The 20,127-nt window shown below is 37.6% G+C and overlaps 1 protein-coding gene across 2 annotated transcripts in view; it reads right to left on the bottom strand.

The window, feature by feature from the left end:
• The window catches only part of SBF2 (SET binding factor 2), a 498,121-nt gene that overhangs the window by 385,865 nt on the left and 92,129 nt on the right, over nucleotides 1-20,127 (bottom strand). For both annotated transcript variants that reach the window (XM_005215931.5, NM_001103237.3), the window contains exon 2: nucleotides 19,027-19,112. In XM_005215931.5, the coding sequence (XP_005215988.1) occupies nucleotides 19,027-19,112 (86 nt within the window). The remainder of the gene's footprint in view (nucleotides 1-19,026; nucleotides 19,113-20,127) is intronic.

Raw genomic sequence — 20,127 nt, 5'->3', positions numbered from 1 at the left:
AATGGATGTGGGTTTGAGTAGACTCTGGGAGTTGGTGATGGACAGGGAGGCCTAGTGTGCTGCAGTCCGTGGGGTCACAAAGAGTCAGACATGACTGAGTGACTGAACTGAACTGAAGGTGATAGGAGATTATAAAATGTATCAATACTGGTATTTGAAACTTGCCGCAGATATTAACATGGTGTGATATAGAGTAGATTAACTTCTCACTAGCGGTGTTCTTGTAATGTTTTCATACCCTTGCAGTACTGCAGCTAACATCTCTAAAAATGAGTTCTGGGCAATTAACAAGAGCTCATGACTCCACTGGCTCAGCTGGTAAAGAATCCGCTTGCAATGTGGGAGACCTGGGTTCGATCCCTGGGTTGGGAAGATTCCCTGGAGAAGAGAAAGGTTATCCACTCCAGTATTTTCATGGCCCTGGAGTATAGTCCATGGGGTCGCACTGAGTCGGACACGACTGAGTGACTTTCACTTTCATGACTCCACTAGCAATAGCTGGCACTGGTCTACAGTATCTAATAAAATCTGTTGCAAATCTAGTGAAAAATAATGTCCAAAGATTTGCCTGAGCTGAAATTTCTTTTTGAAAATCAGGTTACTGAATTAAGATCCTAAGTGTACATGTATAAAGTAGAACACCCAGCATTAAATGGACCAGATCCCCATCTTAATCACTTTCAACTAGATTATGTAAATGTCTGAAATCACTCTTAAAGTAGTTAAATAGGTAGATACTAAGAGTCAACATTCTGCCCTGCATATATTCTAGAAAGTCCAATTTATTACATTAAGAGTCTTATATTTGTAATTTAATAGCACACCTAAACATTTTTAAAAACTCAACTTTTGAAAAAAATATATAAGCATGTATTTTTTTTATATAAAGTTAGAAACAGGCTTTTGATAAGGAAAAAAAGAAAAAAAAAAACAAAGTACTTCCAAGTACAGTAACAATGAGTAGAATATTTACCTGACTAGGTTAGGTTAATGTTCACACAAATCTGTAAAGTAGAAAAAGACCCTTAAAGATGATTTGTAAATATACACACACAAGCAAGTTTATCATCACTTTAAAAATGCTACTAGACTGAATATGAGGGCATGGCCATATCTGTCATATTTACTGCTGAATTCCCAGCACCCAACACATTGTCCAGCACCTAACAGGCACTAAGAAAATACTTAAGGATGAATCACTGGAAGCTACATGACCATTTGGCAAGAATACTATATACAAAGTGATTTAATCATCACAAGGGAGGTTGGAATTTGACCAGGAAACCTTGAAGGTCCTTTCCAAACCCTAAGATTATAAGACATTTTTATCATTATCCCAGTCATGATTTTAAATGATGGTCACATTCTATTATAGCAAAAGCCTTTAGAGAGATGCGTACCAATAACTAGAGGATGATTCATAACCCACCAGTCAGTCAGACTATAAAAATCTTTGTCAAGCAGGAAAAAAGAAAGAAAAAAGGGTAAGGGAGAATCACTAAACATTACTGATCCTAAAGGACAAATTAAACATATATATTGCTACATTTAAAACAGACAAGCAACAAGGATCTACTGCAAATTCAAACAAAAAAAGTACACAGAATCATGTTTTCCTTAGAAGCCTCAAATTGGAAAGTCCTATATCAATTAAGCAATTGCTCAGTTACAGAACTGATTTAGAAATACATTAGATTTTTTTTTACTTGTACTGGACTCGCTTTAATGACAAATTGCACATGTGTGATACATCTCTGAACTCTTTGCCCTTGTATGAAATACAAATATTTTAAAAATACTGTATCATATACAAATGGATTACACACTAAATGTATAGCCTCTTTGATTACAGGAAGTTATAACCACAGTAATGTAGAACTCACCTATCTGGATAATTTTTGGCTACTGTAAGACAAGAAACTAACATTCATCACTGCTTCATAATATAAGAAATATTTTCCTTAATAATCTGGTACAGTTGAAGTATGTATTTATAATTTGCTTTGTAATATCAAAAATATGCCAAATTCTAAAAGCTATTTAACCTAGCTTATTTGCTTTGCTTAGACTATCTGGCAAGCAGCAACAGGTAACTGGTTGCCTTGGTTATTTATAAACAAATGGACCACATTGTTTCTGTCAATGCTTTAGTACTTATCACTTCTCATGTACTACACAATTTACTTACTCACTATAGTTAGTGCTGGCCCATTCTCTACTATAAATTAAAGTTTTAAGAAGACAAGGACTTTATTTGGTTCACTGCTATATCATCAACACCCACCGCCATGACTGACACAAAGTAAGTGCTCTATAAATATGTTAAATGAATGAACCAGCATTAAATTGTAGCCAAAGTTTCAAATTGGCTATAAATTTTAAAGCAAAATTCTGGACAAATGAGCAAACTATAAAAAAAGAAGCTGTATAAGTACTAACAAGCTAGCACTTTAATAATCTTTATTTTTAAAATCACCAGATAAGATCCAGTAATTCCACTCCCAGGTATATACCCAAAGAAAACCAAACCATTAATTCAAAAAGATATATGCACTTCTACGTTCACAAAAGCATCATTTTAAATTGCCAAGACACAGAAACAACCAAAGTGTCCATCAAAAGATGAAGGGATAAAGAAGATGTGGAAATACATACATTGCATAGTATGTATCATGGGATACTAATCAGCCATTAAAAAGAATGAAATTTTGCCTTTGCAACAACATGGATGGACTTGGAGGGCGTTATACTTAATGAAATAAGTCAGAGAAAGACAAATATTGTAAGGTATCACTTACATGTGAAGTCTAAAAAATAAAACAACCCGGCAAATATTATAAAATATACAACAACAACAAAAAACAGACCAGTGGTTACCAGTGGGGAGAGAAGGAGGGGCAATATTAGGGTATGAAATTAAGAGGTACAAAGGTACCTAGATTAAGAAGTACATAATGTATAAAATAAATTAGCTACAAGGATATATTGTTCAGCACAGAGAATAGGGCCAATATTTTATAATAACTATAAATGGAGTATAATCTTTAAAAACTGCAAATCATTATGCTGTATACCTGAAATTTATAGTCAATTATAACAGTTTAAAAAAGTAAAAATCACCAGAGATCAAAGACCCCGCCCTTAAAGTGTCTGGGAAGCAATTCTTCACTTTCAGTAAGAGCAGCACCACACCATTCTACTTAAGGTTATCACTGTCACCCAGCACTGATAAATCTATCTGCAGGGCAGCAGTGAAGATGCAGACATAGAGAAGAGACATATGGACACAGGGGCAGGGGGCATGGGGAGAGAGGAAGGAGAAGCTGGGCCAAGTGGAGAGAGTAACATGGAAACATATACACTACCATGTGTAAAATAGATAGCCAATGGGAGTTTGCTATATGACTCAGGGAACTCAAACCAGGCCTCTGTAACAACCTAGAGGCGGGTGGGAAGGGGCGGGAGGTGGGAGGGAGGTTCAAGAGAGAGGGGACATATATGTACCTATAACCAATTCATGATGATGTATGGCAGAAACCAACACAATATTGTAAAGCAATTATCCTTTGATTAAAAATAAAATTTTTTTAAAAAGTCACTGTCGCCAAGAGGCAACAGACTGTTCTGTGAGATTAAATTACAGTGTTACCTAGGTAGAACAATATTAAGATAAGTAAATATTTATGTGGAATTGGAATACATCTAGAAATTTTAAAGAGGTCACATTCAGTTTAAAAGAATTTCTAGTTGATGGAATAAGTAGAAAAAGAATTTATAAGCAGGGAGCTCTCCTGTGGCTCTTTTAGACTCAGAAAACATCTCTTCCACTTCTCTGACCTATCAGAGTAACACTTAACCCAAACGGAAAGTTCCACCCCATTTTGTGTATTAGCACTCAGAAGTCTCAAAGTAACACTTAACCAGAATGGAAGATTCCACCCCACCTTGCGTATTAGCACTCAGAAGACTCAAGAAAAGCAGTCTCAAGAAAACCCAGTCAACAATGGAAACCACAATCAACCCACAAATTGATAGCACATCTCATTTAAGTTTTATAGGAATTTATTCCTATTTCCAAAGTAAGTACACAGTACTGAATTGGAGAAATATACTGATGATCTTACTACCCTTACTGAGATCTTTCAGTCAGTTATAAACCCAACAGTAGAATCTAACGTTTTCAGTAGAACATTAAAGCTGTCATATTTGAAGGTTATTCTGAGTTCACCTATACTATGTGTGTTTCCAGTAAATATGGTCCATCTTTGGAAGAAATAAAAGCTGCCAACTCCTTAATTACCAAAGATTTGTATCATTAGACCCTTCTGATTTTAATGTTTTAACATTAACACTTTTTTATTCACTTCTTCCCAATGCCAGCTAAACCTTCCTAATTAGAATAAGACTTATTTGTTAATTTTTTTTGAGAAAAAAGAGAAAAAAAAAATTTTTTTTAATCAGCTTACCACATCTAACCCAAGAATATTTTATATTAGTTTTAGAAAAGCTTTAGCGGAGAATCAAAAGGCCAAGGGCTTCATTATCATCTCAGCCTACATATAGCCTAAGTAGCTATATGACCTAGATTTCAATATCTAATTTTTAGCATGAATAGAGATGAATTTCAGCACTTAAAATAAATCTAACTTACCTAAACCTGTCACTTTTCTCTTTAGCTTTCCAAATCTTGAATTTATACAAATTTTTCCAAATTGTCTAAATTTCAGAAATTTATACAATTTCCACATATATTTCAGATGCTGGATACTTCTTAGTCTAACTTAAAGTATCATAAACTAGCCAGAAGTTGCTATTTAGAAATAACTAAGGATTGATTATCTTTATGATTAACTTATAAAATATTGACCCTATTTTTAGCTTTTATTATATTTAAGGATATGTCAGAAATCATTCTACCATCCTTTATGCACACATTTCAGCAAAATGCAATAGTAAACTACTGCTGACATAGTACAAAATAGAAACACTATCAAGTAAGATATGTATGTAACATATAATTTAAAGGCATTTCTTGAAAGTAGGGAAAGCCTATTTCCTTCTTGAAAGTAAGGAAAGATAAAATTTGCAATAACAGACCCAGCCGTACATACATCACTGACAGATTTATAGTGGATCAATAAATTTTTAGTTCTCAAAGATTAAAAACTCTTCTTCAATAAATATACACATTTGTGTTTGTCAACTTAGTAACTCTCTCCACCTAAAATTTTGTATATTGGGGATATTACTGACTTTTTGTAGACACATAAGTACCACTAGAGGCCACCAGAAGCATTTTTAAATGCTTTTTAAAACTGACATGTTTGTTTTTCCAAGGGTTTTCAAGTACTCTAGAAAAACTTATAAGGAAAATGACTATATTCATAGTAGGGAAAATTCCACATGAATACTCAAAGTACAATACAAACTCAAGAAAAAAGATGTGACTGTAACAGGATGTCTGGACCACGGAAGAACTTGATTAGAAAAAGAACTGATGTGTGAGGGGATGGATAATATGAAAATATAATTCCTTATTATACCATTGAAAATAGATTATATAACTTAGAAAGTTGGTGTTCTCTCTCTAAATAGCTGTTGCTTTTTATAATCAAATTATATATAGGTATATATACTGATACAGACAGATAAATAAAATCCCGGAGTTCAGTATTCTTTCTTCGATATTACAAAATCTTGTACATATAATAATGTTTTTATATCTCAAGTTGGCTATCATCTATAGCAATTAAATTTTGATAAAGAAGTTCTATTTGCAAAAGCCACCCCACAGATTTGAATATATCCAAAATTCTAGCTTGACAAGAAAACCTGGCTCAGCAGAATAGATAACATTTGAGAAACCTTTGCTCTGAGATCCTAGGTAAATTGTTTCTAGAATCTCCCTCTTTTCTCCCAGTCTCCTCCTCCTCACTAAAGGGAAACAGCAAAAAATAGAAGGCCCAAGTGGCATCCAGAGATTCTGTAGATCCAACTGAAATCTATGAAACAAAACAGGACTTATTATATGACTACCCACCTTTGCTGCATAATAAAGCAGAGAAACTTTATTAAAGTCTCTCCTAAAAAAAAAAATAAAGTCTCTCCTTAGCTAAAGGTTTGCAAAGATGCTGTCCTAAGTTTTCTTTTAAAAATCTTCACAGTTTTAGCTTTTACATTCAGCCAATGATCTGTTTCAAATTAATTTTTCTATATGGTGTGAGGCAGGGTCAAAGCTATTTTTTTCCAAATGGACATTCAATTGTTTCACTACCATTTGTCAGAAATCCCATCTTTCCACAACTAAGTTACCTTAGCCACTCTACTGAATATCTGTTTAGCATAACATGGGGATTTGCTTCTAGACTGTAGCATGGATCTACATGTCTATCTTTAAGCCAATACCACACTGTCTTGAATATTGAGTTCTACAGTATGTCCTGAAATCAGGTAATGCAAGTCCTCCAATTTTGATCTTTCTTCTCTAAATTGTTTTGGCTATTTGCCATACAATGTGTCAGAGATTAATTCATGTCACTGAATAAAGCTCTATCTCATATTTTTTTTAAAAGTTTTTAATAGTAGTACACAAATAAAGGCAATGGCAAAGAATGCTCAAACTACCGCACAATTGCACTCATCTCACACGCTAGTAAAGTAATGCTCAAAATTCTCCAAGCCAGGTTTCAGCAATACGAGAACTGTGAACTTCCAGATGTTCAAGCTGGTTTTAGAAAAGGCAGAGGAACCAGAGATTAAATTGCCAACATCTGCTGGATCATCGAAAAAGCAAGAGAGTTCCAGAAAAACATCTATTTCTGCTTTATTGACTAACTATGCCAAAGCCTTTGACTGTGTGGATCACAATAAACTGTGGAAAATTCTGAAAGAGATGGGAATACCAGACCACCTGACCTGCCTCCTGAGAAACCTACATGCAGATCAGGAAGCAACAGTTAGAACTGGACATGGAACAACAGACTGGTTCAAATAGGAAAAGGAGTATGTCAAGGCTGTATATTGTCACCCTGCTTATTTAACTTCTATGCAGAGTACATCATGAGAAACACTGGGCTGGAAGAAGCCCAAGCTGGAATCAAGATTGCCAGGAGAAATATCAATAACCTCAGATATGCAGATGACACCACCCTTACGGCAGAAAGTAAAGAGAAACTAAAAAGCCTCTTGAAGAAAGTGAAAGAGTAGAGTGAAAAAGTTGGCTTAAAGCTCAACATTCAGAAAACGAAGATCATGGCATCCGGTCCCATCACTTCATGGGAAATAGATGGGGAAACAGTGGGAACAGTGTCAGACTTTATTTTGGGGGGCTCCAAAATTACTGCAGATGGTGACTGCAGCCATGAAATTAAAAGACGCTTGCTCCTTGGAAGGAAAGTTATGACCAACCTAGATAGCATATTCAAAAGCAGAGACATACTTTGCCAACAAAGGTCCGTCTAGTCAAGGCTATGGTTTTTCCAGCGGTCATGTATGGATGTGAGAGTTGGATTGTGAAGAAGGCTGAGTGCCGAAGAATTGTTGCTTTTGAACTGTGGTGCTGGAGAAGACTCTTGAGAGTCCCTTGGACTGCAAGGAGATCCAGCCAGTCCATTCTAAAGGAGATCAGCCCTGGGTGTTCTTTGGAAGGAATGATGCTAAAGCTGAAACTCCAGTACTTTGGCCACCTCATGTGAAGAGCTGACTCATTGGAAAAGACTCTGATGCTGGGAAGGATTGGGGGCAGGAGGAGAAGGGGACGACAGAGGATGAGATGGCTGGATGGCATTACCGACTCGATGGACATGAGTTTGAGTGAACTCCAGGAGTTGGTGATGGACAGGGAGACCTGGCGTGCTGTGATTCATGGGGTCGCAGAGTCGGACACGACTGAGCGACTGAACTGAACTGAAAGTATACATAACATTTATCATCTTAACCATTTTTAAATGTGCAGTTCATTAGTGTTAAGTACACTCATACTGTCCTGCAATCAATCTTCAGAACACTTTTCATCTTGCAAAACTGAAAATCTATACCCATTAAACATTTCCCCATTCTTGCCTCCCCACCCATGGTAATCACCATTCTACCTTTTTCATGAAGTTGGCTACTCTAGGTACTTTACTTTGTGACTGGCCTATTTCACCTTGGCTAATGTCCTCAAGATGCATTCAAGTTGTAGCACATGTCAAAATTTCCTTTATTTTTAAGGCTGAATAGTATTTCATTGTATGTATATAACACATTTTGTTTATCCATTTATCTGTCAGTGGATATTTGGGTTGCTTTTGGCTATGGTGAACAATGCCACTATGAACATGTGTGTACAAAAATCTATTTGAGTCCCTGCTTTCAGTTCTTTGGGGTATACAACCAGAAGTGAAACTGCTAGACCACATAGTAAGCCTGTTCTGAATTTTTTGAGGAACTGCCATATCATTTTCCACAGCAGCTATACCATTCTACATATCCACCAACAGTACACAGGGCTGTAATTCTCCACAGCTTTGCCAACTCTTGTTATTTTCTATTATACTTTTTTATATTAGTCATCGCTTAATAGGTGTGAAGTAGTATCTATCTCATTTTCATTTTGATTTGAATTTCCCTAATGATTAGTGACCTTAGCATCTATTCAGGTGCTTGTTAGCCATTTGCACATCTTCTATCTCATACTTTTAACAGTTGCATTTTATTCCGATGAATGATTGTAGCACTAATTCAGTCAGTCACCTACTGACAGACATTTAGGTAGTTTCCATTTTTTGCCATGCATAACTTTATACATGTATATGCATATGTATAAGCAACCAAAAAATCAATTTGTTCAGGATAGATTCAGTTTATGCAAGTTTTCCAACTCACTACTTTCACTCTCAAAGTATTCTTGTTTGAATAATACATATGACTTATCAAGTGTCAGTTCCACCATAGCACAAACTGCTACAAGTGAAATTAGGCAAGAACTATCTCGACGGACATGAGTCTGAGTGAACTCCGGGAGTTGGTGATGGACAGGGAGGCTTGGCGTGCTGCGACTCATGGGGTCGCAAAGAGTCAGATACGACTGAGCGATTGAACTGAACTGATCTTTTATTAAACCTTCCAGGCAATTTGTTACCAGAACTCACACAACATTAGAAGCCCAGGATTAGAAAGAGATACCAAACATGGCTTAGCTCTATCTGAGACATACAGGCAACACACTTAGATTATAGGAATTGCACAAAACAACAATCAAAGGCGTGACCAGAATTCAAGTTTAACAGACTGATGCCATCACTTCCAAGAGAAACAAGATATCAAAAAAATGAAAACTGAATCTTACAGTCTGTAGTAAGGAAGCCACAAAAACAAAATAAAACAAAAATAAGGAAAGGCTATGGTTTTTCCTGTGGTCATGTATGGATGTGAGAGTTGGACTGTGAAGAAGGCTGAGTGCCGAAGAATTGATGCTTTTGAACCGTGGTGTTGGAGAAGACTCTTGAGAGTCCCTTGGACTGCAAGGAGATCCAACCAGTCCATTCTGAAGGAGATCAGCCCTGGGTGTTCTTTGGAAGGAATGATGCTAAAGCTGAAACTGCAGTACTTTGGCCACCTCATGCAAAGAGCTGACTCATTGGAAAAGACTCTGATGCTGGGAGGGATTGGGGACAGGAGGAGAAGGGGACGACAGAGGATGAGATGGCTGGATGGCATCACTGATTCGATGGACGTGAGTCTGAGTGAACTCTGGGAGTTGGTGATGGACAGGGAGGCCTGGCGTGCTGCGATTCATGGGGTCACAGAGTCGGACATGACTGAGCGACTGAACTGAACTGAAGAGAAAATTAGCACGATGGAGATGGCTGTATTTTTCCTGATGCCAAATATGTGTGTTTTCCCCAACACCAACTGGGTGGCAAACAATTCAGTTATGACACTAACTTCCCAGAGTGAGTACAGATCCCACAGTCAAGGGGTCAGGCCTCAGCCAACAAGACTGTCCTCAACTTCAGATGCCAGCTGCAAAAGGATGTCCAAATTATCCACATTTCTGCCTGTAGACTACAAATTCAGGGGTTCATATGACTGTCCCCCTAGGTTCAATAACTCATTAGAATAGCTCACTGAACTCAGGAAAACACTTTATCTACATTTACCAATTTACTGTAAAGGTATGGAGGGAGGGCGAAATACAAAACCTCCATGCCTTCTCCAAGCTCACTACCTTCCCAGCACATCCATGTGTTTACTGACTCAGAAGATCTGTATATACTTTCGTTTAGGGGTTTCTATGGAAGTTTCATTAGGTAGGCATGGCTGAATGTTTCATTAGGTAGCTCATTGGCCATTGATGACTGAACTCAATCTCCAGCCCCTCTTCCTCCCCAGCGGGCCTGAAATTTCCAATGCTCTAACCACATGGTTGGAGAAGGCAATGGCACCCCACTCTAGTACTCTTGCCTGGAAAATCCCATGGACGGAGAACCCTGGTGGGTTGCGGTCCATGGGGTCGCTAAGAGTCGGACATGACTGAGTGACTTCATTTTCACTTTTCACTTTCATGCAATAGAGAAGGAAATGGCAACCCACTCCAGTGTTCTTGCCTGGAGAATCCCAAGGACAGTGGAGCCTGGTGGGCTGCCGTCTATGAGGTCGCACAGAGTCGGACACGACTGAAGCGACTTAGCAGCAGCAGCACCCACATGGTTGGTTACTCTGGCACACCAGCCCTCTTCCTGAAGCTATCTGGGGTTCCTGAAACCCATAAGCCATCTTATTAGCACACAAAAGAGTAAATTCCAAAGATTTCAGGCACCTTATGTCAGGAACTGAGCCAAAGTATTTTTTATTCTACCACAAAGACTGAATTAGTGATATCAAAAAATAAAGTCATCAAAGAGAATTAGAATAAGGGAAAGATCTTTGAATCTCAACAAGAACACTGTGGCAGAGGAAAGGCAGCTGTTCACTAAATCTGTTTCCCTTTTCGCCTAGGCACACATCTAGGTTTTATTTGCCAAACTCCCCTTACAGTTAACTGTGATTAAAAGACTGATTTCCGATGAATGGAAGAGAAGTGATGTATACAGCCTTCGGGGCTTCCCCAGTGGCTCAGTGGTAAAAAATCCTCCTGAATGTGAGAGATGCATGTTTGATCCCTGGGTCAGGAAGATCCCCTGAAGGAGGGCACAGTAACTCACTCCAGTCTTCTTGCCTGTAGAATCCCATGGACAGAGGAGCCCGGCAGGCTACAGTCCACAGGGTCACAGAAAGTTGAACACAACTGAAGCGACTGAGCACACACGCATACAGCCTCCCAGACCTTCCCCATAAAATCCACCTTTACTATCCTCCATGTTTTCTCTTATTACTCTGCCAAGTGAATGGTAATGCTCAAGATGAAACTTTGAAGATACCAAACCACACTCTTGTCTACCCTAGTGCCAATCAAGTCTGTGATCATGCAAGTAAGAAGAAAAAAAGATCATCTCATTTTAGCCCCTAAGGCTTCAAGGTTTACCTATTATAACATCAAGCATTACCTTAATGAATTCAGAAAATACTAACAAACTACAACTTTGCAATTTTAGAATGGAGAGGGCATAACTATACTTTAGAATACACCCCTGAGATGTGGGTGAGATGGGTATAAGAGATGAGAGTGGATAGCAAGAAATCAGAACATTAACAGTCTTATAGGAAAAGTAATATGATCACAAAGGTAAATTAACTTTGTTTAAGGTTTTTAAGTTTAGATGCCATATTCCTTCCATAGTACCACACTAGGTTCTTACAGAAATGGAGACGGCAAATGAAGAAGAATCATTTGAAACATTTCATAATAAAGAAAAAATATGATAATAGCTAAAGAGATAGGGTCAGGAAAAGGCTTTTTTAAGTTAATACTTGGGATCAATGAAAAATGAAGACCAGAATGAGGAACTAAAGTTAAAAAGTACATAACAAGCCATAGTGGTGATATGACAGACAATTACATAAGAGATGAACAGCAGTATTCTGTGTGGTAATGGAGCCAGGCTGTTTGCAAACAACATAAATCTGTAATAGGTTAGGCTTGTGTACTGTAGTTCTACAGCTTCCCCAGAAAGTTCTCTATGGCATCAAAGCTTTAGGTATAACAGAGCCCCAGCATGGCAATAAAACCTTTCCTGAGGTGGTTCTGAGAGCAGACCAAGGAGAGTGGGTAGATTAAAGATTCTCTAGCACAACAGAGACTACTAATCCTCAGTGTTAGTCACTAAGTCATGTCCAACTCTTTGCAACCCCATGGACTATAGACCACCAGGCTCCTCTGTCCATGGGATTTCCCGGACAAGCATACTGCACCAGCTTGCCATTTCCTTTTCCACTGGATCTTCCTGGACCCAAGGATCAAATTTATGCCTCCTGCATTGCAGGCAGATTCTTTACCGAATAAGCTACCATAGGTATCTTCTATAATTAGATATTTTAATTTTTAGCTGTCTTTTTGTATTTGTCAAATCTCTGGGAAAGTATTCTGCTTTCTTTACTCTAAATAATCACTTATATATCTAAATTTTTTATACTCATGTAGGACCTACATTTTCACCTATTCAATTTAATCCTCTTATATGAAGGACCTGTAATTCCAACCTTTTAAAATATTTGTGAAACCTGATTCTGTCATCCAATATGTTCATTACCTTTCTCATTCTCCTTTCACACATATTCCTCTACAAAGAGGGGAAAAATTCTCTTTCATCCTTTCTACACTCAGTCCCCTGACCAAACAGTACTTATATCTAGGTCAGATGGACAGCCACAAGCCCATTTGCAGTATTCAGTGCATTCTAAACAGCTTAAAGAATTAAAATATTACATGACGCTTATACTTACTTCTCTGCCTTCAAATAGCATCCCATACTAAGACTACTTCTCCTAAGTTACAACTACAGAATGTTGAATACAAAGTATTTTTCATCTCTTCTCCCCAATCTATACTTAAAACTACAGAAAACTGGATTCATGCTGGTAGTCAAATCACTAGTTTATAACTTAAACAAATGGACTAATATCTTAAGAATCTCAAGTTTAGAAATTCTAATGAAACATTTAATCCTCTTTTACCCAAGCCACAACATTTTGTAATCACAGTACTTTAGTCTTCTAAAAAACAAATTAGAAAGATTTACAAATGCCTCAGTTTAGGCATTCCCTAGTGAAGACTGTGACACATTTTTTGAATGTGAATATAAAAAAAATTCACTTCTGAGACAGGGCATCTTTAAAAAGAGCTGGTGCCTAAAACAATACTATTTGTTGATGCCCAAAATGAAGCCAATACAAACATTGCTTCCCATAATCAGAAATAGATTGTTAGCCATAGAATGCCTCTGCAAAACAATTCTTAAATTTTCTTTGAAATAGTCACTAAAATTGACTGAAACTTTATTTATATGACTGTCTGTGGTTTCCATGTATGCCTAAAAGGTACGAGTAAAAGATAAAAATATCCTAGAATTGGAAAAGCAGTCATTATGTTTGGTTTAGCTTATTTTCATATTTTTATTTTTAAAAAACCATCCAAATTAAAGTTCAGCACATCTCAATAGAAGAAAAGAAAGAGAAGGCAAGTTTTTTACACAAAAGCTTTAGAAAGACTAAATTCAACATCCTCTGAATTAAATTTGGGATCTGACTTATTAGTGAATGAATGTCTAAAATCCTTTCCCACAGTCATAAAGTTTAGTCTTCAGGCTGAACACAATTGCCTTTCAATTAGAATTTGAATACATGAAATACCTGCTGTGTGGGCAGGAAAGATGACAACAGAAAATAATTTCGATATAATACTATGTTCTGAACCCAGGCTTATCCTCTAATAAAATAAATAAATGAAACTGGCTTCTAATAACACAGCATTGTTTTAGCACAGCATTCTTTTAAGATTTCTGAACCTCAGGTCTACCAAATTATAGAATCCTGTTTTCAGATCCTGCATTTAAATGTTAACCATAGCTTAAAGTATCACTCTCAGAATATTCTCAGATTTTGACTGAGACTGAGAGTTAAAAGACCTGGGTTTGAATCCTAGTTCTGCTGCATCTCAGCTGTTAGACCTTAGCAAAACTGTTTAAACTTCCTAATCCTCAATATACCTACCTTTAGATATATTAATACTATCTCTAATCATCTAATTTGTCAATTCATCATATTCTATCAATTGTATACAACTGTTAGATATTAACATTAACATTACATGCTAAAAAGTTGCTCCATTACCACCACCTTGGAGGAGCTAAGATTTTTTTTTTTTTTTTTAAGTAAATCATCAGAAAAGGGTCACTACAACCCTGGAATCAACAAACCACTTAAGAGACTGAACCAGACCATCTTTAATTACACTAAAATTTTATTAGGTCTATTTCTGGTCTTAAAGCTGCAGGACTTGCTCTAGATTACACAGTTTATCACAGTTTTCAAGTTATTGCTGTTAATATGCAGAATAGCTTCACATTTCTAACATATAAGGTATAGTGTGTGTGTGTGCTCAGTCACTAAGTTGTGTCCAACTTTTTGTGACACCCATGGACAGCTGTAAATAGTAAGACAACAAAAATGTAACAGTTAACGATTTTGTATGTTTTTAAATGGATTTGATACATAATATAAACAAATTTATTCTGTACCTGACAAAGCACAACAGACATTAGGAAATAGGAATTGCTATCAATTATGAAAAAATTTAAAGGAAAGAGAAAGTTCCCAATGTAATCCAGCAAGATAAATAATCTTTAAATATTAATCTAGCCCCAAACATTCTGAAATGCTTCACAAAAAATCACCCAACATATTCATCTAGGAAAATCTTAGGTGAGGAAAAGTTATGCTACTTCTGAACACCTCAGTTTCACCAATCCAGTAAAACTCTACTTGTTACTGGAGAGACCCTGACAGCACCCAAACACAGGACTGTCTTTCCCACAAAGAAAAAATATCCATTTAGTTAGTAGTAAAGTCAACACCGGAGAAGGCAATGGCACCCCACTCCAGTACTCTTGCCTGGAAAATCCCATGGACGGAGGAGCCTGGAAGGCTGCAGTCCATGGGGTCGCTGAGGGTTGGACACGACTGAGCGACTTCACTTTCACTTTTCACTTTCATGCACTGGAGAAGGAAATGGCAACCCACTCCGGTATTCTTGCCTGGAGAATCCCAGGGATGGGGGAGCCTGATGGGCTGCCATCTACAGGGTCACACAGAGTCGGACATGACTGAAGTGACTTAGCAGCAGCAAAGTCAACACATTAGGTCTGACAGACAGAGTGCCTGAAGAACTATGGATGGAAGTTCGTGACATTATAGAGGAGGTTGGGATCAAGATCATCCCCAAGAAAAAGAAACGCAAAAACGCAAAATGGTTGGCACAAATAGCTGTGAAAAGAAGAGACGCCAAAGGCAAAGGAGAAAAGGAAAGGTATACCCATTTAAATGCAGGAGTTCCGAAGAATAGCAAGGAGAGATAAGAAAGCCTTCCTCGGTAATCAGTGCAAAGAAATAGAGGAAAACAAAAGAATGGGAAAGACTAGAGATCTCTTCAAGAAAATTAGAGATACCAAGGGAACATTTCATGCAAAGATGGGCACAATAAAAGACAGAAATGGTATGGACCAAGCTTGCTACTTGGAAGAAAAGTTATGACCAAACTAGACAGCATATTAAAAAGCAGAGACATTACTTTGCCAACAAAGATCCGTCTAGTCAAAGCTATGGTTTTTCCAGTGGTCATGTATGGATGTGAGAGCTGGACTATAAAGAAAGCTGAGTGCTGAAGAACTGATGCTTCTGAACTGTGGTGTTGGAGAAGACTCTTGAGTGTCCCTTGGACTGCAAGGAGATCCAACCAGTCCATCCTAAAGGAGATCAGTCCTGAATATTCATTAGAAGGACTGATGCTAAAGCTGAAACTCCAATACTTTGACCACTTGATGCAAAGAACTGACACATTTGAAAAGACCCTGATGCTGGGAAAGATTGAAGGCAGGAGAAGAAGGGGATAACAGAGGATGAGATGTTTGGATGGCATCACTGACTCAATGGACTTGAGTTTGGGTAGACTCCGGGAGTTGGTGATGGACAGGGAGACCTGGCCTGCTGCAGCCCATGGGGTAGCAAAGAGTCAGACACGACTGAGTGATTGAACTCAACTGAACTGAAAATCAACACATGTCTCTCCATTACTACTAGTGAGACATGAGAGGCATCACAGTATCTATGCCTTAACTTTTGAAATACAGAAAGTATTCCTTCTCAGTCATAGCTAAATAAACTACAGTCAAATCATGATCTCTCTCTAACCCAATAACGTCTGTTGTCCTTAAAATTTATGAAGGTGGTTCACTGTTCATACTGTCAAACTGATGTAATTGATATCCATCCGCACATTTATGTGAGGGGAGGTAGGAACACACAAAAGTTCTAAAAGACCTCGAGTACCAAAATGCTCCCCTTTCAATCATTACTAAAAAGGACAGTGAAACAGTTTTAAAGCTTTAATAGTACAAATGCCAGTTATCCACACTGTAAGACCAATTACTAGTATTTGCCAAGATATGGAAGAGAAGAAAAAGGAATATAAGGAGGGTCCTTAAAAACCTACTTTTCTCCTCATGTGGTAACGTTTACCTTACCCAGAATACTTCATCTCTGACACTCCTAGTCACCCAATGTGTGGGATTTTTTCCTCAAAACAAGCAATTATGCACAACATCTGCTGGGTGTCCTACAATTTAACTGACTGATTAAGGTTAAGGGCTCAGTCCCATGAGACCAACACACCTCCTCCACCTGAGATGCCAACTGCAAACAGGTCCCCAGGTTACCTACAACTTCTGTATGACTGACTTGGCTACAAATCGGAGGTTCCCATGACTTCAACCTCTTTGGATTCAATTAATTTGCTCAAGTGGCTCACTTAAAAAACATTTTACTTACAATCAGTTTATTAAAGGATATGATAAGGAATACAGATGAACAGCAGATGAAGAGATATACAGAGGAAGCCTGGGAAGGTCCCAAGCACGGGAGCTTCTCTCTCTGTGCAGCTGGGGTGCATCACCCTCCCAGTAGGTGGATGTTTGAACAACCTGGAAGTTCTCCGAATCCCATACTTTGGGGATTTTTATGGTGGCTTCTTCATGTAGGCATGATCAATCATTAACTAAACTGTTAGCCCTTCTCCCTTTTCAAGAGAATAGCAGATAAATGCTGAAAGTTCCAAGCTTCTAATCATGGCTTGGTCCTTCTCCTCATCCAGGAACCATCCAGGAGTCCCCCAAGAGTCACCTCATCAGAACAAAACACTCCTACCACCCAGGAAGTTACAAAGGTTTCAGGAGCCCTGTGGCAGGAACCAGGATCAAAGATCAAATATTAGAACAAAAGATGTCTCTAGTATATTTTGACTTAGGAATTACAAGGGTTTCAGAAGCTCTGTGCCAGGAACTAGCGGCAGAGACCACTTTGTTGTTCAGTTGCTCAGTCATGTCCAATTCTTTGCAACCTCATGGACAGCAGTACACCAGGCTTCCTTGTCCTTCACTATCTCTTGGAGTTTGCTCAAACTCACATCCATTGAGTCAGTGATGCCATCCAACCGTCTCATCCGCTGTCGTCCCCTTTTCCTCATGCACTCAATCTTTCCCAGCATCAGGGTCTTTTCCAATGTATTGCCTCACAGATTCTCATACTCTTCCCCCCTTTTTAATGCCTAAACTCAAGTTTTACCCTCTCTGTGGATCTACAGAACTCACAGCCTTCTTTACACAATTGGGTTTAACAATCAAAATTAAGCATTTAACAATGTATTTTTTATCCTCAGGGAGGCAGAAATGGACAGTCATTTGCTAAGATAAGAAAAATCATAGTTTTCAACATCAGTTTTATTACTAATAAATATTTATGATATAGGCTAACAAAAGACTGAACAGTTCTTCCTCTGAGGTAGGAGCTGCAGTATGTCAAACACAGAGCACCAATGACAACAATAATAACAAGCTACCTTATTTACTGAGAACTTTATGGAAGACACGGTTCTAAGCATTTTAATTGTATTTTTCTTATTTTATTTTTACATAACCCTAGGAGATTAGTATTATCAGTGTCCTCATTTTATAGATGAAGACTCTTGTCGCTCAAGAAATTAAGTAACTTGCCAGATATCACACCATTCAGCTGGGATTTTCAACCCAAGCACTCTTCTCATTGTCATATTATACCAAATGTTCACTCAAAACAATTGCTTTGATGAATACTGCTCGTGTGTGTGTGTAAATATACATACAATATAGATGAACACACACACATATATACAAACACATATACACACACTCTCTAAACTTTATAGTCATATTGCAAAAATACTTTAGTGATCATCTTTGCAGTCTCTGATTTTATCACCACAGATCCACCACCAGAGAGAATGTGTTAGTCATATAAATTATGCTCAACCATAAATTGCTTTAAAATGGTTGACAAAAATAAGGCAGTTAATTGCACTCTTACAAAACAAAATACAAATCCTGTAACTAGAAAGAAAGAATTCAGATTTTTATTTCAAGACCAAATTCAAACCATGATTGATCACTATTAAACCAACCTTTGGTTTTGTTTATCTACGTTTTTATTTAGTTTTCACTAAAACAACGACCTTGAAATTTTCAGGAAAAAAAAATACAATAAATATTTGATTAGTGACACACACTATCACTGAAGATACTAGACTAAGAGTTTGATTATAAGAATCAGAGGAATTTTTCAGCTTCCAGGTACATAAAGATTATCTATTTCATCTTTAATATTAAAGAGAAATTTAAATGGGAAGAACAGGTATTCCAGAACCAATGTAAGTCAAAGGTTTCTGTGTTGGGAAGATTATTTTTAATAATGTGTTACAATTAAATCACCAAATAATTTAAAAGTAACTGCAACATAAATATAACCATAAATAAAACAAGAAAAGTATCATTTTAAAAGTACAGTAATACAACATCAGCTTACCAATTCAATTCCCTGTGGAAAAGGTGTATCATCCCAGTCCTTCTGTGGAAATCTCTGGATTATTTTCCCCAGACCTGCTCCTGACCCTATTAATAAAATCAAAGTGCATTAAGTTACAGGTACTTAAAAATCTGAATACTCACTTTATTAATACTTATTTCTAAATGAATACTTGTTGAATAAATTTATATACTGATTAAACATGTTCATGTTTTAAAGGGTATAAAACTATCTTCTAAACACAATACTGAAATGATAGGTAATTCCCATCCTACAGACTCTCAGAAGAATGACACAGAAATACTAGGAAAAACAGGCATGTGAAATCAAGTCTCCACATCATGGGAGTAACTACCCTTTATTTCCAATAAGGAAAGCCATCTTCTGCTCAGTATCTCAAGTTGAACTTTAAAACCTTTACCATGAAGACAAAGTAATCTTAAATGACAAATGAAATGGCACTATTAGCACTAAGCTTCAGTTATGGGCTATAAGCACTCTGCAAGGTTAAAGAAAGATTTTTCAGAGTGGCCTGGAAATTAGACAATCACCTAAACAGGGTTTCTCCACATCAGCACCACTGACATTCTGGGCCAGATAATACCTTGTTGGGTTTGAAGGCAGTGGGAGGGGAGCTATCCTGTGCATTATAGTACACTATAGTATGTTTAGTAACATCCTTAGCTTTAACCCACTAACAGTTAATAACACCGCATCTATACCACTAAGTTGTTACAACCAAAAATGTCTCCAAATCACTGCCAAATATGCTCGGGGTTGGGGACGGGGGAAAAATGCCCCTGGTTGAAAACCACTCATCTATATCATTCAGTTCAGTTCAGTTGCTCAGTCGTGTCCGACTCTTTGCAACCTTAGGACACTAGAACGCTAGGCTTCCCTGTCCATCACCAACTCCTGGAGCTTGCTCAAACTCATGTCCATCGAGTCAGTGATGCCATCCAACCATCTCATCCTCTGTCGTCCCCTTCTCCCACCTTCAATCTTTCCCAGCATCAGGGTCTTTACAAATGAGTCAGTTCTTTGCATCAGGTGGCCAAAGGATTGGAGTTTCAGCTTCAGCATTGGTCCTTCTAATGAATA

The sequence above is a fragment of the Bos taurus genome, chromosome 15 (genome assembly GCF_002263795.3).
Source record: "Bos taurus isolate L1 Dominette 01449 registration number 42190680 breed Hereford chromosome 15, ARS-UCD2.0, whole genome shotgun sequence".
Classification (NCBI taxonomy): Eukaryota; Metazoa; Chordata; class Mammalia; order Artiodactyla; family Bovidae; genus Bos; species Bos taurus.
Note: the sequence above shows the minus strand (reverse complement) of the source record. Positions and strands in the feature narration are given on the sequence as shown.